The sequence below is a fragment of the Hoplias malabaricus genome, chromosome 8 (genome assembly GCF_029633855.1).
Source record: "Hoplias malabaricus isolate fHopMal1 chromosome 8, fHopMal1.hap1, whole genome shotgun sequence".
NCBI classification, from domain to species: Eukaryota; Metazoa; Chordata; class Actinopteri; order Characiformes; family Erythrinidae; genus Hoplias; species Hoplias malabaricus.
The window spans coordinates 40,239,342-40,260,895 of record NC_089807.1 but is presented as its reverse complement, the minus strand read 5'-3'; the positions used below and the strand labels follow the sequence as shown (position 1 = coordinate 40,260,895).

The following is a 21,554-nucleotide window of genomic DNA, read 5'->3' as shown; positions in this document are numbered from 1 at the left end:
TGATTTATCCCTTTAATGGAATTTAATATCTCAGCTGTTTTAACCATATTTATCCTAATTCCTACAGTAAATACACATAAATGTTATACCCTGTGAACATAATTTTCAAATCAAATTATGTGGAATCTTCTGGTAAAAGTTTGATTTTTAAGTTTAATTTCAGTTAAACTCTTTTTTATGGACCTTTCTGGACTTACAAAACATTCTTTTAGCCAGCCAGGCCTGTTTTTGTTATTAACTGTAGTGAATTTTGTGAAATTATGTTTTAAATGCCATTTATGGATTTTCACTGTCTGCGCTTTCTGCGAGTTCCCCCTCCCTCTCACACGTTCTACTATACACTGCAATGTAGACGCACATGGGAAGTCCTGGTGTAGATGGTGTGATTGCGTTTTCGCAAAGTGCTGATTGTAGTTATTTAGCTAGCATCAAAGACTAACCGGCTAGCTATTATCAATTTAGTCAGCTTGCTTAATCTATATCGTGATACATAGCTAGCTAGTTAAGGCTAGGCGTTAAAACCTAGATAAAATGGATACAGATTATGGAAGTTAGTCGACTTTTTAAATTGGAAAAGTGCAAAAGACTACTCAAAGATATGAGATAGACAACCTATCAAAAATGAGTAGCTGATGGATATGAGATAGATAACATATGAATAGTGAGTAACTGATAGATATTAGATAGATAACCTATAAATAGTGAGTAACAGAAACATGTAAGATTGTTAACCTATGAATAGTGAGTAGTTGATATAGAATGAATAGCTATAACAGGATGCATGTAATTAATTTATAGGTGACCTACCTAGATACCTAGATCGTATTCATACTGTTCAGTCATGGCTTAGAGGACCAATATTTATCACACATTTGTGCATGATTTATCCTTGTACATGACCTATGTGTGTACATAGTTATGGTTGAAAGGGACATTTGTAGGTACAGCAGGATGTATATATTTAGTGCATTGGTGTATGTTCATGACATCATGTATGTGTACATTCAGTTATGGTTTAGAGGGACATGATTCGCTATGTCACAACATACGTATTTAGTGTCTTGGTATTGTTTCGTGATTGTCATATCTGTGTATATTCAGTTATGGTTTAGAGGGACATGATTTGCTATGTCACAGGAGAATGCTAACTTCTCATTCTAGCAGTGGCGATTGTTCTAAGGCCGCAAGGGAAGCTCAGCTTCCCCTAAAATGTAACAAAATAAGTGATCAAATATATACTGTTTTGTGTACATGTCATTGAATAAATATGCACCACAACACGCTTAACTTTTGTTCAGAAAAGGCTTCTTATCACTGGTAAATACGCGGCTTTCCTCTCAATCATTCCCGCAGCTTCACAGTGCTTTAAACAGTGAGGACGCTGAGCGTCCACAGAGTTCAATAGCGAAGCAGCGAAGTGCAGCGAAACGAGACGAGTCATTGGATAAATGCTGGGCTTTGTCCCGCCCATCGGACGCTCAGCGTCTCTGGGGGTCTATGGGGCAGTGGGCTGGCCTCGACTGGCCCGGATGCTCAGCTTCTGCATGATGATTGGATGATCTGTCTAAGGCTGAACCTCTTTTTGATTGACAGCGAAATGAGCTAATCAGCGATCCTTTGGTGTAAAGATACGTGGGAGCACAGGCGGACACACTTCACATGGGCCAAGGCCGTTTAAGCAGCCTAGCTCTGCTGGCCATTGAGAGGACACTAGTCAAGTCCCTGGAAAAGACGCCTTGTTGGTACGACAGGGTCACAGATCATTTTCTTAAAAAGGAACGGAGGGTAGAATTTACAGATAAATAAACCGACACATTTTATGATGTAGGCCGAATTTGAGCTTCCCCTCCTTGAAAGACCAGCATTCGCCACTGATATATATATGTGTGTGTGTATATATATATATATATATATGCGCCTTTCGCGCTGTGATTGGCCATTTAGGTTTGCACAACATAAACACGTGGTCGGTGACGCCCACCAATAATCTGAGGCTGAACTTCCTCGTTACTGAGGGGCGAAAATAAGCGAAGCAAGAAGAGAGGAATAAATAAAAGAAGAGGGCGAAAAGGAGGAGAGGGATTATGAGCCGTTTACGGTATGAGGGATTATTGTTTATCTGTTGCCTTTATTCTGCCTGGTAGACCGTTTGTCTTGCGCTAGGACGAGTTATTTGCGGATGAGTTTGCAAAAAAAAAAAAAAAAAGATACACAACCAGCCTTATTCGCCAGTTTCTTATTGGAATCCTTCGTTCCACCTTAAAAGGTTCAGCACTTACATTACAGCCTCAGGCGCCCGAATGTAACTGCTGCACTGTTTAAGGTGGAACGGAGAATTCCAGTTAAAATCAGGTGAGTAAGAAGACAACCTTATAGGTGCCAGCTGGGGCAAATATTTATTTCTTAAATGTAATAACAAGGTTATGTTATTTCACTTTTAACGTGAGGTTTATGGGTGAATAAGCGTTTTATATTCCGGCGTCTGTCTGTAGTAAGAGCTGTAGGCTAAGCTAAGGGAGAAAACACATTAAGCTACAGCATCTATTTATTTACTTTTTTTATTACATAAAAAATATCAGTTTTTAGTTTCCACGGCTGTTAAAATGTCTTGCTAACTTTGAAATATGACACATATAGGATAATAAAGGCTTCAGTAAATAATGTAATAACTGCTATAAAACTGTTTATGGAGATAGTATATATTCTATATATTAGATAGGTTTATAAAAATGTTTTTATGCTAAAACAATGGCATCTAATATTACACTTTTCTAATTCCTCCTGTAATTAATAATACCTTTTATAATACGTTTTTTTTTCTTGTGTATTTGGATTTAATTGGATTAATATATTTTATGTAGAAGTGCATTGACGCCTGAATCCTGAATCTTAATGTAAAATGTAGCTCCTGTATGTTCTAAAATATTTACATTACCCCTGGTAAAAATGTCAGAATCGCTGCACTTGGAAGATGTAGCCAGTAGACAAATCACAAACAGTGACATAAGAGTATTTGTTTTATAGCTGAACATTTGTAAACCATTGAATATCTCAAACAAACAAAAAAATAAATTATTGTAATTATTTTATTATTAATAATAATATTATGGATTAATATATATGTATATTTGGCTTCTCAAATCCAGTAACTGAATCCTAGAGATGGAAACAAACTGACATCTAAATATTGAATATCAGCTGATATCCATCTGATATTTTCTGATCAATATGTGTAGTCTCAGGCTCAGTCAGGGATGCAGTTTCTGATATTGATCGTACTTGAAGCTAGCCAGTGGCCACAGCTATTGGGTCTTTGTCAGTGGCTTTCTAACCGCACTAACATTTATATAGATATAGATCCAGCACAAGTTGAGTATTCTTAATTGAATTGGTCTTTGATCTCATAATCAAGAAGATCCTGTGCAACGTCTGTAAACATCTTAAAGGCTAAGCACCACTTAATGGACCTCCATGAATATTTCACATTATTGTAGTTACTGACATATATATGTATGAATTAAAATGAAAATAGCAGCTTAATTTGCTTTAAAACTGACAATTTTATTAAACTGACGGAAAAACCTGAGCTCGCTACAGAAATTCTTGAACGCGACCGTGACGTCACTGGTGGACAACAGCTGAACAACGCCGCGGTAAAACACCGTTATGACTGACTGTTATGACAGTATCTAGCTAAATAACCAACATTATTCATGACAAAACCTCCGTAATGCAGCTACGTAGCCGAGTATAATCTGAGACACCGAGTTTAGCGAGTCAAGCTAACGTTAACTAACACCAACTAAAACAGGCGAAGTGAGTGTCCTTACCCTGTTTACCTCCATGTTACAGAGGCTCTTGAACACCTTTCGTTGGTGTCCTTACATGCCCATATTGTTGGAAAAGTGCCAGTGAAATGAGCTACAGATAACGGAGTGAGCGGAGGGTCCTTTCCAAAGTGCCCGTTTAAAGTTGACAAATTTAGTCCATTTTCTGGATATTTTGGGATCTTTGGGCCATTTGTGCACAGATGTCCCACTGTACATTGAATGATTGCAGCCACAAACAACACACCTTTTCGTCATTTTGCATTAAATTAAGTGCAGCTTCTAGAGTTGTTGTCCACCATCTACGTCACAGGCAAGACGCCTATTAGAGTTTCCGAACACCGTTGGGGGGGGCACAGTCTTTTAAACCTTATTCCTTGAATTAGTAAGAAATAACATGTTTTCTGATTATCAATAAACACAAGTTAGGAACTCAAACTCCAATGTATTTATTTGTTTGACACTTTCATATCGCTGGTGCTTAGCCTTAAACAATATTTAGGCCTCCTACATCAACCATCAACACTGAAGACCGACCTGGAGCATGAATTAAGCTTCTGGGCTTAAGAATTCTTCTCTTTTTTTGAAATACAAGCAAAGACCAATTCCTCCTTTGTAGATTTAAACAAAAGCCATGTCTCAGTGTCATGACTAATGATGTGTAATAGTCCAGTGACAGCTGTTTATTTACACAAAGATGTGAACACATGCCATGGCAGTGATGTGCAGGGTTTGGAGCTTCAGTGTTTGTTCAGTAAAAAGTTATTTGCAGCGAAGACAACACTATAGAACTGCAGTGAACCAATCCCAGACTTTCTGGTTTGACTTTTTTAGTTCTAGTCTTGGAGCCACGCCCTGCACAGATTTGAGCTTTCTCTGCTCCTGGGTCACTTCATTAGCTTATAGTCAAGTTTGTTTGAAGCTGAATGAGGACAGAGAGCAGGAAAAGAGGGAACTGTACGTTGCAACTCTACTTCAGGCCGGGAAGGAAACCCCCGTTCTACTGAAAGCCAGGAAGCTTTTACGCGTTGCTAGGAGTGTAACAATACACTGACTCCATGATTCAGTTTGTAGCGTATCTAATTAGACTACATGGTGTTGTTGATATTTATTTAGGAATTGTTAAATAGGTTGATTATTCTGCTGATGTGACGATGAATAAAAATGAATAGATCTTATGATGATGTATTTCCAAGACTGAAAAAAACTACTGGACATCAGCTAAGTTTGTTGAGTCTGACATCTCATTTCCAACAGATAATTTAAATAATGTGTCTTTTGGCGAAACAGTTGCTATTCCTTTCCGTGCACAAAACATCTTACCTTGTGAAATGTGGACATGGCCATTAGTGGTTTGAGGTTAAAGTAATTGATGTTGAGTGTTAGCCCTGCCTTACATCCAGCCTGTTTTAAGAACCACCAAACCATAGCAAGAGCAACGTTAACCTGTATGTTTCTGATCTGAATGTACTGCCGTTTTATCTTGTGCAGGCCTATTAACTGACCCCAGAGCTGTTATTAAAGCTGACATGCCGTTGTATATATTCAAACTCAGTGGTCTCACGTTTGGCTTACTACACACCTGAGCATACACACCCACTCTTGGGCTCTGTGTTCAGGGGATTGTGAAGAAGAGGCCCTAGTGCTTGTTGGGAGAAGCTTAGAATGAGATTAGAGAAGCTGGAGTTTTATTTAACCTCCCTGTTGTGGTTTCCTTATCTCTGCAACATGGCAAAACCCTTGCTCACCTCACAGGCTGACAGGCTTATATCACTGCCCAGCGTGGCAGCAGACCAAGCAGCCCTTTTTATCAGCCTTGTTTAGTCCTGGGGAATTTTAAAAACATTTTCTTTTATTATTTAACTATTAGTTAAATAGAGACAGAGTATTATTATGTTTTTATTATACGCATACCTGGACTTTGATGCTGAATCCTTGGCTATATATTTTTAAAAACTGTTTAAACAGCAGTCATAATGTGTGGATAATATCAGACTATATTGTGAATAAGGTCATTTTACTCTGCAGTGAATTGTGCAAACAACATAGTACACAGTTTATGTTTTTAGGGTGTTCACATATGTCTTTACCAACAAACTCTAGTGATTCAAGTATGGGACTTTGTCTTATAGCTACACAAACATATATTCACAGTTTTTAATGTATGACCTGACTTTAACCCCAAGCTGAAATCAGGAAACCCGGGCGGTAATTAAATAAACAGGAAATGAACTTTAGAATCTAAAATAAGGATACGTTTGTATGTAAAGACATGGGATTTTTATTTATGATTCTAGAAATGTCATACCAGCATTCAGTAAAGAAAGAATCACTCCGCACTAAACCAGTTCCTCTTCTCTTCTTTCAGTCCACTAGGTATTGTTTGTAATGCTTGCCTTTATGTTTCTTCTTCCTTTCAGGCTTGCCATTCCCATGAAGGGGAGAAGGAAGGGTTGCTCAGCCTAGGGCAATCCTACCCTCCATCTCCAACCTTTATATCCATCCATCCCTTCGCCTACGTGTCTTGCCCTGTTTCTGTCTCCCTGTGAATGGCGATGCTGTGCTGGGGCAGTTCGGCCTGGGGTCAGCTTGGCCTCTGTGATTCCGAGGTCGCTGTTTTAGAGCCACGATGCTGCCGTATGTTTGACTGCATGGGGCTGAGGGAGGTGGCCTGCGGAGCACAGCACTCGCTCTTCCTGCTGCACGATGGGAGCGTGTACACGTGTGGCTCCAACAGCCATGGTCAGCTGGGCCACGAGAAGCCAGGAACAAAGCCAGGTGAGGGACAAGTTCTCTAAAGCTTAGTGAAGTTTGCTGCTTTTAGTTTTGCACCGGACCCATGAAGGTAATGTGGTTAACAGGTAATGGGAGGTTATGAGGAGCCATGTGCATCATAACAAATGCCATCATACCAAATCTTATTGATTGACTCAGACCATTTTTGTGTGACATGCTGTTGTCTGTAAAGATGTACAAACATTATTTTCCCTTATTCTTTTTTACACAAACTAATCCAGTGGAGAATGGCTAGTTTTAGACACAGGCTAATGCCCTCTTTGCTGTTGTTTGAAATGACTGCATGGTTTCCCCTTGAATAAAGTTTTCAGAATCTTGAATGAGGGGTAATTGAGTGCATTTGTGTGGCATTGAACCTACAGCGTCAGTCACATTTAATATTGGTTGTGAGATGTTTGGCCAGAAGGTCTGTAATCTAGGCTGTAAAGCCACTATTCCCAGCAGCGCACTCGCGGGCACATGACCATGATGAAGTCTGCAGCAGCCAATCAGGAGCCTTGTTTTCTGTTTGTGTCTTTGTGTATATGCATGTGCGTTTGTATATGTGCACAACAGCTCAAGGATGTTTTTAGTAGCTGGTAAAAATAGAGTAAAATTAGGCAGAATATCTGACGTTTGTTAATGTTGCATGATACTTATTAATGAGACGTGCTCAGCACCTGTTTGGGTGAAAGTGAGGCAGAGGGCTCTGGTGCAGCATTCAAATGAGCTTTTAACACACCTTAAAGCAGATGGTGTGTTCTGTGTATCTGCTTTAATTTTTAAATAATTTTGCTTATAAAACACAAGTGAAATCAGGATAAACGATGTTGTAAATTGCTATGTAAGTGAAGATTGAGGTCCTATTTATAGTAATAGAGCCAGCTTGCTTGATTGGTTAATACCACAGCTTTTACGTCTCGCACTGCATCCTAAACGACTGTGATGACCCTCAACATGCATAATGAAGGAGCACATTAAAGGAAAAATACATGCATGAGGTTTGGCTCTGTCTCTTCGCTATAGCAGTAGGTGCCCTCGTTTCTAGCCTTAGAAAAAAAAACGTGCTGCGCGTAGAAGCTTTTATCACCGATCGCTTGGTTTCATATTGAGGTTTTTTTTGTCATGTTTGCAGGCAGAAGATAGTTCAGATGCTTCATAATTCAGATGCTGCTGTTAAAAGCTTCTTTCTGGAGGACACTGTGGTCTTGCAAAGCTGGAATTTTTGAGAATCAACAAAGCATAGGTTTCACTTTCGTCTCAGTAAATGAAAATAAATATGCATAGAATAAAATCTGGGACTCAACAGCTGTTTTTGGTACCAGCGGATTCACAACAGGATCTAATGTGATGCCAGTTTGCACGTCTATGGAGCTGTATTTAGGTGAAAAGAAGAAAAGTTTATATGCCCTGCAGGAGGGCGGCACGGTGGCGCAGCAGGTAGTGTTGTAGTCACACAGCTCCAGGGACCTGGAGGTTGTGGGATCGATTCCCGCTCCGGGTGACTGTCTGTGAGGAGTGTGGTGTGTTCTCCCTGTGTCTGCGTGGGTTTCCTCCAGGTGACTGTCTGTGAGGAGTGTGGTGTGTTCTCCCTGTGTCTGCGTGGGTTTCCTCCGGGTGACTGTCTGTGAGGAGTGTGGTGTGTTCTCCCTGTGTCTTCATGGGATTCCTTAGTTGGTAGGTGGATTGGCGACTCAAACTTGTCCGTAGGTGTGAGTGAATATGTGAATGTGCCCCCTCCAGGGTGTATTCCCTTGTGCCCAGTGATTCCAGGTAGGCTCTGGACCCACCGCGACCCTGAACTGGATAAGCGCTTACAGATAATGAATGAATGAATGCCCTGCAGGAGCTGTGACATCACATATGCTCTCTGTTCATATATTTATTTACAAATCCTCTGAGGTTGCCTGATCTGTCAGTGTAAAATATCCATTATACGGGAAAAAATAGGCTACAAGGCAGCATCAGTCTTGTGAAGGGAAATTTTGAATGTGTGTGTTTCTTTTATAAACATGTGCTCATTGAATCACTAGTATTTAGTAGTAATCACTGATGATTAGTAAAGGTCTTTGTTTTACATGAAGATGAGCTGTTTTATGAAATGTATGTGGCATTATTCTGTCTTTAGACTGTTTCACCAGTCTTTAGTAGGAAAGGAATGTGATGGGACATGGGAGTGCAGCTTGAAAGAGCTACACTCCTGCATCCAAGGCGATCAAGGACATTTTTCTTTTTTAATTAGCACAAAATATAGCTGGTTCCTAGAACTTTGTTTCTGTATGAAACTGTTATCTTTTTCACCTTGAAAGGTGGCTCAACTAAGAAAGAAGGGTTTTTTGTTCTCTGTCTCAGAGCAGAGGGTTAGTGCATGCTTTTAGCTGCTCACAATAAAGGTTACTCAAAGACCACTTTCAGTCTCATTTATTATTAGTTGATAATTTCCATGACAGTCATTATATTAAAGTCAGAATGGCACACTTTCTGAAGATAAGTAGACACTGGAGTTTGGAAAAGTGTGAAACCACTTGTCATGTTAATAATTGCTGTTACCAGCATTACTTTTTTATTTTTCTAAAAGTAGTAGATGTGTTGTGAACAAGTACAAAGAGCAAAGTTTGTAAAAAACTAGGTATTGGAGGATTCATTCATTCAATCACTATCTGCAACAGCTTATCCAGCTCAGGGTCGTGATGGGTCCAGAGCCTACCTGGAATCACTGGGCGCAAGGCGGGAATACACCCTGGAGGGGGCGCCAGTCCTTCACAGGGCAACACAGACACACATACACATTCACTCACACATTCACGCCTACCGGCACTTTTGAGTCACCAATCCACCTACCAACGTGTGTTTTTGGACTGTGGGAGAAAACCAGAGAACCCGGAGGAAACCCACGCAAACACAGGGAGAACACACCACACTCCTCACAGACAGTCACCCGGAGGAAACCCACGCAGACACAGGAAGAACACACCACACTCCTCACAGACAGTCACCCGGAGGAAACCCACGCAGACACAGGGAGAACACACCACACTCCTCACAGACAGTCTTCCGGAGGAAACCCACACAGACACAGGGAGAACACACCACACTCCTCACAGACAGTCACCCGGAGGAAACCCATGCAGACACAGGGAGAACACACCACACTCCTCACAGACATTCACCCGGAGGAAACCCACGCAGACACAGGGAGAACACACCACACTCCGCACAGACATTCACCCGGAGGAAAGCCACGCAGACACAGGGAGAACACACCACACTCCTCACAGACAGTCACCCGGAGGAAACCCACGCAGACACAGGGAGAACACACCACACTCCTCACAGACAGTCACCCGGAGGAAACCCACGCAGACACAGGGAGAACACACCACACTCCTCACAGACAGTCACCCGGAGGAAACCCACGCAGACACAGGGAGAACACTCCTCACAGGTATTGGAGGATATCATTGAATAATACTGGACTTGCACAAGGAAAATCTTAGTGCTCAGATAAATATCTTTTAAAATCTCATTTAAACTGTACCCTCCGGATCACTGTTGTCCTGCCCTTTTTTTAACCCTGTGGCTAGAAAAAGAAGCCCTGAAATTTTGCATTAGCCGATTGCTAACTGTACAAGGTGGATAAACTTGGAGGTTTCTAATTTGCTTAGATTATAAATTCAAATTTGTGCAGATGATGAATTGCCTGTGAAATGTCCTTGTGTTTCTGTGTGTGTGTGTGTACATATATGGTCACAGAGTTGGTGGTGGCCTTGGATGCTCAGAAGATTGCAGGTGTGGCATGTGGAGAGACTCACTCTTTGGCAGTGAATGAACAGGGACAGGTGTTTGCTTGGGGCTCCGGAGAGGGAGGTCAGCTCGGCCTTGGCACAGTGGAGGAGTCTGTCCGTGTGCCCAGGTATAAACCGCTGTCATGGTGCTGAACGACTGTCAGTTTTTATATAGAAATCATCACAACTTTTTAATGCAGGACATTTTTGTAATGGTCACAGTTTATAAATTAAATTTGTATTCTTCCTTTGCCCAAGAGAATTGACATCTTTATGCAGGAACACCCACAACTGCACAATGATGCACTAGGACTTCTGATAAGCATGACTTTAGAATCTCAATCAGCTGAAGACAGCTTTTCATTGTTACAGGTTAATTAAAAAGTTGTGCGAGCATCGGATTTCTCAAGTCATGTGTGGAAACCACCACTGCATAGCACTTTCTAGAGGTGAGACCAGCACACTTTTATCTTGTTCTACTTTTAATTAATTCCTTCTTTAGATTTTTTTTTATCAGTTTTGAATTCAGACAGCTCAGTCCCACTCTGGTTTTAAAGTGTGTTCTAAGTGGTTTAGCACATTTGTTTTAACTTCAAACAAGGTACTTCATTTCTTAATTCACTTAATGTAAGTTGGTGTTTTAAACATTGAGGCAGTTTTTATTATTATTATTATTTTATTTTTTTGGCTACGCCCTGAAACTAGTTTGGATGCTGTGCTTTCAGACGGTCAGCTCTTCACGTGGGGTCAAAACTCCAGTGGCCAGCTGGGTTTGGGAAAAGGTGAGCCCAGCTCTCTGTCACCTCAGCCCCTCAAATCTCTGTGTGGGATCCCACTGGCTCAGATCAGTGCAGGAGGAGACCACAGCTTCGCCCTCTCTCTGTCTGGAGCTGTGTTCGGATGGGGCAGGAACAGCGCTGGACAGCTGGGCCTCAATGATGAACAAGGTGAGCTTCCCAGAAACAAGAAGGAGGAAGCCAAAAACCTGTGGTGAGCTGATCTAGGAACAGATTTTACATTCACTTTCGTTTGAGAATTTCCCATCAGATCACATGTCACATGCTTTTACGCCATCCCAGGTTTCTGTATCAAACAGGTCTAATTCATTTTTCATACTGTTTTTTTCTTACTGGGCTTTATCTCTTAGAATGAAACTGCATTTCTTACTGCAACTGTAAGGTGGAGATGTGTGAATGAGCGTCTCTCCATGTAATATACATACAGAGAGAGAGTGCTGTACATTAAACTTACTGGTGTCTTTCCAGATCAGTTGCTGGATGAATATAGGAAATAGTTAGGAATTTGCAACTTTGCTAACGATGCTCATACCCCTAAAAAACATAATTGGCCTTCCTTTAAAAAGCATTTAACCAAAAAACTAGTAAACTATCACACTGTGAAGGACTGGTGCCCCCTCCAGGGTGTGTTCCTGCCTTGCGCCCATTGATTCCGGGTAGACTCCGGACCCACCGCGACCCTGAACTGGATAAGAGTTACAGATAATGAATGAATGAATGAACTAGTAAACTATTCCTTATACAGGGGGTCCTCGACTTACGACGTTGATCCGTTCCTACGTCGTGTCGTAAGTCGGAACATACGTACATACTGTACGTAAATAACATACTGTAAGCACTTATCCTAACACAGTAATTATCAAAAACACATAAAATATGTTTAATAATGAAATGAAACAGGAATAATAAACAGTAATAAATAAAAGAGTTTGTAGTCGCCAGCAGTATTTCCCCCAAGAAGCAAAGTCAGTCACTCCTTGCTGGCTTTATGACCTGGTGCTGAATTCTCCTCCTTGGCGATGTATGTACGGTTAGGCAAACGCTTCCAAAACAAGCCTGTCTCATCCATGTTGAACACTTGTTCAGAACAGTAACCCCCCTCCCTAATTATCTCAGCCAACGCTTTAGGAAACCCACTTGCTGCTTTCTCATCACCACTAGCAGCTTCACCTTGCACGAGCCTTAAAACGGCTAAACCAACCCCTACTGGCCACAAACTCTTCACTTTCACTTCCCTCCCCCTTTTCTTTTCAACGTATCAAACCACCTTTTAGCCTTCTCCTGAATCACCATTGGGCTCACTGGGATACGCCGTTGATTTTGGTCTTCCAACCAAAGCACTAATAATCTTTCCATCTCAATAATAAGACCACTACGCTGCTTGGTTATCACTGTCGATTTCATAGGAGCAGATCCTTTCACATGTTCAAGGATGCGATCTTTATCCTTGATAATCGTAGCGACAGTCGAACGACTAAGTCCAAAGCGACCAGCCAATGTTTGTCGCTGTTTCCCCCTTATCGAATCGCTTTATGAAATCTAATTTCACTTCCATGGTGATGGCTTTCCTCTTCTTCGATGCACTACCATCAGAAGAGTCAGCCTTACGCTTGGGAGCCATAATGAAGGGCAAAAAGTTCACAAATCAAACACATACGTGCACACGTGAGAGAGAACGACGTAGCAGCAAGCTAAAATGGCGTACAATGCGACTGGGGTGACGCCGTCCTCCTCGGTCCTGAGCTGCGTAACCGTGTATTCTTCCGCCGTGCACACCAAACAGTTCGCGTTACGACTTTTACGATGCAAAACCAACCAAAGTCGAAACAAGGCTTTATACAGTAAAGGGGAGATGTGTCGTAACCACGAAACATCGTAACTCGGGACCGTTTAAATGTCATCTGTGGTTATGTAGGTATCGGAAAAACAAAATTAAACAAGTCAAATAAAAATGTGGAAATGTTTGTAGTCGTGTTGCTAACAATTGATTGTTGCAGTTCTATCAAGTTCACCGTATTTGAAATATTCAGTATATAACTATGTCCCCAGTCTTTGATAACAGCCTGTAGAGAGACTACACTGGTTTTGCTCTGCTCTGATCACAGAAAAATGTTTTGAAATATCACAATGTTATATTTTGGCCATATCGCCCACCCGTACGTACAGATGTGATACGTACTCATAGAGAGTGTAAAAGATAGCACTAACACACCTCACGGCACACCTCTGCATACACACTAAATTAGTGGCTTTCCTCAGACAGAGAAGGACCAAGAAATGTCTCTAAAATAAAGCCTGCCTAACATTCTGAGCTACTTGATAAATGTGTGACAGGAAAATGTGTTTTGTCAAAGGTGTTTTGTGGTTGGGGGAAATATACTACCTTTTTGTTCCTGTGGCACTGCGCACAGAAATCCATTATGTTTTTTTTTATATTCTCTTCCCTGAATGCAGCATTTGTTGATGGATTTAAAATCCCTGTGCTGTTGTATGTCCTCATGAAATGCTGCTCTCATATAAACATGTAGTAGGACCCTTGCAAACCTGTAATTGTGCTTTTCAATTTGCTCTCTCAGATCGGGCCGTTCCCTGCCATATAAAATTCCTGCGCACTCAGAAAGTGGTGTACATCAGCTGCGGGGAGGAGCACACAGCCGCTCTGACCAAGGTACAGTTCTCCAAACGTCTAGAGTTTTAACGGTGTTTGAGGTGCTTAGCATCACGGGTATTGAAGGCATATCTAAAAGTGACTGAATGCTTAGAAAGCTTTGGTGCACAGATGATGTTCTACAGCTCTGAAAGCAGATTTTTTACAGTACATTTGGGATGAAGTAATATATCAAAGCTGAATGACGGTAGTAGACTGAATCTAGCTAATGCTTGGTGCTGCGACTCAAGCCAACTATGCCATTTATAGAATTAGTGTCTATGCAATTACAAATAATGAACCGTCTGTCCCAGAGCCCAGACCTCAGCATCACTGTTTGGGGTAAATTGGATCTTGGGAGGTAGCTGTTTGCTTTACACTGTTAGGCACATTCTTATGTGTAAGTCATTGAGTTGGTATAAGAATTTGTCATAATATCTTAAGATATTGGGGCGGCACGGTGGCGGAGCAGGTAGTGTGTCGCAGTCACACAGCTCCAGGGACACTGAAGATTGTGGGTTCGATTCCGGCTCCGGGTGACTGTCTGTGAGGAGTTGGTGTGTTCTCCCTGTGTCTGCGTGGGTTTCCTCTGGGTGACTGTCTGTGAGGAGTGTGGTGTGTTCTCTCTGTGTCTGCGTGGGTTTCCTCCGGGTGACTGTCTGTGAGGAGTGTGGTGTGTTCTCCCTGTGTCTGCGTGGGTTTCCTCCGGGTGACTGTCTGTGAGGAGTGTGGTGTGTTCTCCCTGTGTCTGCGTGGGTTTCCTCTGGGTGACTGTCTGTGAGGAGTGTGGTGTGTTCTCCCTGTGTCTGCGTGGGTTTCCTCCGGGTGACTGTCTGTGAGGAGTGTGGTGTGTTCTCCCTGTGTCTGTGTGGGTTTCCTCTGGGTGACTGTCTGTGAGGAGTTTGGTGTGTTCTCCCTGTGTCTGTGTGAGTTTCCTCCGGGTGACTGTCTGTGAGGAGTGTGGTGTGTTCTCCCTGTGTTTGCGTGGGTTTCCTCCGGGTGACTGTCTGTGAGGAGTGTGGTGTGTTCTCCCTGTGTATGCGTGGGTTTCCTCCGGGTGACTGTCTGTGAGGAGTGTGGTGTGTTCTCCCTGTGTCTGCGTGGTTTTCCTCCGGGTGACTGTCTGTGAGGAGTGTGGTGTGTTCTCCCTGTGTCTGCGTGGGTTTCTTCCGGGTGCTCCAGTTTCCTCCCACAGTCCAAAAAACACACGTTGGTAGGTGAATTGGAGACTCAAAAGTGTCCGTGTGTGTGTGTGTGTGTATTGCTTTGGACCCACCGCGACCCTGAATTGGATAAGCGCTTACAGATAATGAATGAATCTTAAGATATTAATTTGCTTCCTGTGTTTGCATTTGTTCGTCTATTTCTTACTATCTTGTCTTTTTAATTAATGATAAAATAACCACTTCTTTGCTACACTGCAAGTGCTTGTGTATTGTGTATTAATATTACTTACTTTGTCTTTTTACCCAGTCCACATGTTAAATTTATTGACTGGAATAATCAGCAATTACAGTGTAGCGGTAAATATGGATCCCTTGGCTGCTGTTGTTTTGGGCAGGATGGCGGCTTGTTCACATTTGGAAACGGGTCGAGAGGACAGCTGGGCCATGACTCCACAAACAACGAGCCTCTCCCGCGCAGGGTACTGGAGTTAATGGGCACAGAAGTCTCTCAAATTACTTGTGGCAAGTAAGTCTGATTTGATACAATCAATTTTAAGCCACATTTATTTTTATGAGGCAGTGGTAGTTCATATACAGTTGCTTGTGTAGTTTGCACAGCTCTGTGTGTACAAATACCAGGACACAAGTGATAAAGGTAAAGACAATTCAGGCACGGTCTGATAGGAATTGCTCACTTTTTCCTCTGGAAGACCTGAGCACTGCCATATCTCTTAAAACCCCAAATCTCATAAAAATGTGGCATGGGACTGTGGGGAAATTATTACAGAAGTGTGAAGTTTGGAGTGTCCAAGTTATTTTACAGTTTGATCTTACATTATTGTAATGATGAGTAGCTGCACCCACTGTAGAGCAATGACATAAGAGAACAGTGGTTTGACCACATACCTCTGTCTTTTTCAGGCACCACACCTTGGCCTATGTGCCCTCCACTGGCCTGGTCTATGCCTTTGGCTGTAATGCCTATGGGCAGCTGGGTTTAGGAGTCAGAGGTAATGCCAAAATCCCCATGCCGGTCAAAAGCATCCACCCTCCACATCTCAACAACAGACAAATAACAGGTTAGTGACCAATAAAGGAAGGCATTAAGTTGAACTGTTGGTTGTTTTGTTATTCTTATCGTTCTCTGATTGCTGTTCATTTGGGTAGAACACATGGCTTGTCACAAGCTTGGCATTAGTTTCAATCTGTAGCTTCCTTTGCCCAGAAGGGGAAATTATTAACCTAGTTATGTTCTGATAACATGAACGTCTGTCTTTTAAAGTTACAAGCAAATAAATGTACCACTCACCACTCATTGGATCTGGAGGAATGGCACTCTTGTGCCACTTCAGTCCTGGAGGACCAAGGCAGTACAGATACTTTCACTAATCATATTAAACATATTTACTCCATGAGTCGCAGTGAGAATATTCTTAGATTGAAAGCACTTATCTCTGCAATGCTGACTTTGACACCCATAAACACATTAGCGCCTGCAGGACTTCAGTAGCACTGTTGGCTCTAGTGGTGCAGGAAGTCCAAGGCACAGAGGTGGAGGGACATCATCAGGAAAATGCTGCTTTTGATGGAGAAACTCTTCCAAAGTCCTGTCACACTCAGCAGAACAGATGGCTGGTCTTGACTCAGATGTTTGTAGGCAGCTATGACTCATGTTAGACGAGGAAGGACTGGAGTGTGGACAGTGTCATTGACACTGAATGAAGTATGATCCTAAGAAAGACAGAATTAAAATTTGCAAGATAATTTATGTTCTTTTTTATTGCAAGTAAGTAATAAGGAGTCGGTGGGCTTCATATCATGTTTAGCACAGCGTAATGACTTCAATATTATAAGAGTAACTCAGTATTAAACTCAACAATAGGTTTTAATGTCTGTGGTCTGTTGTCTGTGCCGCTTGGGACCCACTGCGCACACGATGTACAGAATAAAATAAATACCGAATCAAATGATTTCAAATAGCATTTTAATTTTAAAAAATCAGCTTAGACAACTCTTTTGAAATGTTGTTATTGTAGAAACAGTGAAACCAAAATCAGCAGGGAATGGGAAGTTTATCAAATTAATCATTAATTATTATCGTTACACTTATATAGCGCCTTTCTAGACACCCAAGGACGCTTTACAATCTACACTGCTCAGAACGCTCAATTCACACACACTGGTGAGAAGCGGCAGCCAAACGCGCACAGCGTACTCTCAACCAGAAACGACCATCCACCTGGAGGACTGCATCGGGCACTAGGACTTCACCCAGGACAGAGCGCCAATCCACATCTGGGCACACACACATTCACTCACAAACCAGGACAGTTATTACAGAAGCCAATTCACCTACCCTCCATGTTTTTTGGACTGTGGGAGGAAACCGGAGACCCCGGAGGAAACCCACGCAGACACGGGGAGAACATGGAAACTCCACCCAGATGGGACTTGAACCCAAGATCCCAGCGCTGGGAGGCGAACGTGCTAACCACCAAGCCACCGTGCCGCCAATTAATTAATGCTAGTGTACACAGCAAAATACTGAATGGAAAAACTATTCCTGCTCTAAAGACTTATGCCAAGAAATAAATCACAGTGATCATTAACTCACTGTGAAAAACACCACCATTTGTTTAGAAAGAAGAAAGTAAAAACCTTTCAGGTTAATTATGTTGAATCAGTTTGAACATCTTTGGAAAATCAACCCCTCCAACAAATGTTTTGATTTTTGTTGCTTTTCTTTTTAAAGAATCAACACTTCATTAATAATTAAGCAGTCAGATGTCTGCTTTGTTATTTTAATACATTTAGTTTAAGAATTGGGCGGCACGGTGGGCAGACTGGTAGACAGCTCCAGGGACCTGGAGGTTGTGGGTTCGATTCCTGCTCTGGGTGACTGTCTGTGAGAAGTGTGGTGTATTCTCTCTGTGTCTGCGTGGGTTTCCTCCGGGTGACTGTCTGTGAGGAGTGTGGTGTGTTCTCCCTGTGTCTGCGTGGGTTTCCTCCGGGTGACTGTCTGTGAGGAGTGTGGTGTGTTCTCCCTGTGTCTGCGTGGGTTTCCTCCGGGTGACTGTCTGTGAGGAGTGTGGTGTGTTCTCCCTGTGTCTGCGTGGGTTTCCTCCGGGTGACTGTCTGTGAGGAGTGTGGTGTGTTCTCTCTGTGTCTGCGTGGGTTCCCTCCGGGTGACTGTCTGTGAGGAGTGTGGTGTGTTCTCTCTGTGTCTGCGTGGGTTCCCTCCGGGTGCTCCGGTTTCCTCCCACAGTCCAAAAACACACGTTGGTAGGTGGATTGGCGACTCAAAAGTGTCTGTAGGTGCGAGTGTGTGTGTGTGTTGCCTTGTGAAGGACTGGCGCCCCCTCCAGGGTGTATTCCCGCCTTGCGCCCAATGATTCCAGGTAGGCTCTGGACCCACCGCGACCCCGAACTGGATAAGCGATGACAGATAATGAATGAATGATAGTTTAAGAATTTTCTTATTTAAGTACAAAGCAAAGTTCTTTTGACCTGATGTTACTACACATTCCAAACTTTTATTTTATTGCTATTAAACAGGGCTCTGCTCATTTTTGCTGTATATATTTATTCACACACAGACTGAAAAACCATAAATCGGCCTATAATTATTATTATTTTGGTTTGTGTGTGTTCAGTGGGGTTTCTGCTGTTCTTTAACAAAAATGTGCAAATTCCCTGAGTATTTGCCACCTTCTCTTTTTTTTTCTTATGTAATGGCAACATTACCTCTTCATTAAATGTTTGTCCTTGTATGAGATACAACATGTGATTGTGAATTCATTTGTTTTATTTCTTTGTTGGTTCAGATACAGAACAGTTTAGCATCAGCAGAATTCACTGCGGAGGTGACCACAGCTTCCTTTTGCTGTCATGTGACAAGGTAAACAGTTTTACACTGCATTATAGCCTTGTTCAGTCATTTATTCTGTTAATCAAATGTAGCAGATGAGGAAACTAGTGGAAAACCCCTAATGAAACACTTGTTGCAAACATTGAACTATCACATGCATTTACAGCAGGTTTGTTCCTCAAGGAAATTTGTGAATGAGTAATGAACTTGTATTTCACTCACAGGTCATGGCTTTTATATGGTATTTAGTTTCTTAAACCGTTCATTTCCTATTGGCCGGGCTTTAATTAAGAGCTAGTGTAATTGCTGCTCTCTGCTTTAATCTGACCTTGGTAATGGAGTCGCACCTTTCTTCTCAAATAAAACTACCTCTTTTTGACCACTGAGCGGCGCTGTGACCTAAAATACGATGTGGAAAGAAAAAAGGAAGAAAAAAACAGTTGCTTTGGTTTGTTGGTTAGACATATCTTGTGGAGTTTCTGTTTGGAGACAGATTTAGCCTAAATATTGATCTGATATGGCCTTGGAGTGTGCACAGTTTAGTAAAATTGTTCACCTTTGTCTTAAATTTGTGTGTGCAGAGCTGCCCAGAAGACTTTCGCATTATCAACGCGTCTAAAAGTATTTCCCTGATTAATAATGAGAGTCTAAACAATTGGAGACTGAAGCTTTTGGAAACTTCGGATTCTATCATCACAAAGTGAGTGATGCTATCAACCCTCAGGATAATTCAGGTTGAAGATTGGAGAATACACTCATGTTGAATTTGATATTTGGATTTACCGCCTGTTTATTAAGTGAGCAGTACTGCTTTTGAATATCATGTTCATCATTTAGAGTGACCAGACGTCCTCTTTTACCCGGACATGTGCTCTATTTTAGACTTTAAAAAATGTCCGGCCGGAATTTCACAAACGTCCGGACATTTTGTTTTTCTAGAGCTTACACAGAACTTCGAGAAGTTTCGTTCACAAACTAGTCCCGCCCTCCCCTACTCCGATTGGTTCGCTTGAGTGAGAAGGGGGCGTGGTGAAGTAGCCTAAAATCTTCTGATTGGACGGTCTGACTGTAGAGCTACCGTTATTGGTGATAAACTTGTTTGTAAACATTTCATTGGTCAGTCTGCACGTCAGTAGTCGTGTCCTCTTTTTCACCATCTCAGATCTGGTCACCCTAATATTATTATACATTTTTTTTGGCATATATTTTATACGTAGATATTTTTTAAAGTATTTTTAAGTTAACAAGATTAGTTTTTTATAAACCGTTTGCTTGATAAACTTATCCCAAATATTTTTTAATAACATTCCCCTCCACACCCAATTACATTTCCACCCAAAATCCTTGTATAACATTTTTAAGATGTTTTGAAACGTGTGTTGGCCCTTTAACAGGCCATTTTGCCATCACTGCTGAGAAGAGTGATAAACTATCATATTATTTCAATATATCAAATTATCATTTATGATTTTATAATGTTTACAAACTGTTACCTAAAGGTGTCCTCACTCCTCATTGGCTGGTCTTTATCTAAGCTTTGTTTTGTTTGGTGTTTTTTCACGTTATCTCATAGTGGTGATTGTTATCTCATAGTGGCTTCTAGAAACAACAGCATGTGGTTTTTTTATTAACAATGTGTGTGAGGAGGTTTAATCTTTAGACAATAAAGGTACTACACTCGCAGGTGATGATTAACTTGGGCATTTTCTCCAAAGGAAACTTGAAATGTTATATTGTATATGAATATTTATTTGGTGTGTTGGACCTTTTTTAAATCCTAAATTTCAGTTATCTTCAGTGTGTGAAATTTAGACTGGAGGCACTAAATTAAATAATGAAATATAGATGATACGGTTTATGATCATATATTTTTATTTTATTAACTGTTTTTTTGGTTTATGATTTTGTTCTTCTTTATTCCTTTGAAGTGACATCATCCTGCTATTGTCTTCAACCGCATGTTGGAATGCCAGCTTTCTGGACCAGAGGTAATCAGTGTTGATTAATCGATTTGTGTAATACCCATTAATGGAATATTTCACCCAAAACATTTGATCATGCCCCCCCCCCCCCCCAGACTCACTGATGAGGCCTCATAAGTCTCATAATGCTTTAAAAGCTTGGGGTCATCCTCCACAAATGATGCTGATGGGTCCTAGACAGGAGGATAGAGAGTGGGGGTTGTTCAGTGGGTTATTGAGTGCATTTAGAGAATGGGCATTTATTCACTTCTCTTTCTCTCACACACCCAGCTTCTAATTAATGCACACAGTCAGATTTATGGTGGACTCCCCGGATTAAACTGCATGTTTGGTGTATCCTTGAAAATAACAAGCTTAAACCTGGCGATTTTGCACAATGTCTGTTTAATGTGTTATATACCTTTTTGTAAGATCTGTAGGAGTGTGTTTTCTACAGATAGTATATCCCTTTCTTTTACTTAGGAAATGAACAAAATGTTATTTACCCAAGCTATTTTATGTATGTATGTTAAAATTCCTAACACTAATTTTGACCTCAGTAACCAAAAAAGAAATGTTGGCCTTTTTTTTTTTTTACAAAATCAGGACACATCACATTTTTATTTTAAGGTGGATTTGACATTTTAAGCATAAAACATTTAAACAATCAATATGTAAATGCTCTAAACATGGCAACTACTTTCGAAGTTTGGCACAGTGATTGTAAA

The 21,554-nt window shown here is 41.4% G+C and overlaps 1 protein-coding gene across 1 annotated transcript in view; it reads left to right on the top strand.

The window, feature by feature from the left end:
• Nucleotides 1–1,992: 1,992 nt before the first annotated feature.
• herc3 (HECT and RLD domain containing E3 ubiquitin protein ligase 3) overlaps nt 1,993–21,554 on the top strand; it is a 37,885-nt gene continuing 18,323 nt past the window's right edge. The window contains exons 1-11 of the mRNA XM_066678720.1: nt 1,993–2,098; nt 6,248–6,605; nt 10,356–10,515; nt 10,760–10,836; nt 11,113–11,334; nt 13,761–13,852; nt 15,393–15,523; nt 15,919–16,076; nt 18,822–18,895; nt 19,447–19,565; nt 20,794–20,853. Coding sequence (XP_066534817.1) covers nt 6,377–6,605; nt 10,356–10,515; nt 10,760–10,836; nt 11,113–11,334; nt 13,761–13,852; nt 15,393–15,523; nt 15,919–16,076; nt 18,822–18,895; nt 19,447–19,565; nt 20,794–20,853 — 1,322 coding nt within the window. The 5' untranslated portion in view covers nt 1,993–2,098; nt 6,248–6,376. The remainder of the gene's footprint in view (nt 2,099–6,247; nt 6,606–10,355; nt 10,516–10,759; nt 10,837–11,112; nt 11,335–13,760; nt 13,853–15,392; nt 15,524–15,918; nt 16,077–18,821; nt 18,896–19,446; nt 19,566–20,793; nt 20,854–21,554) is intronic.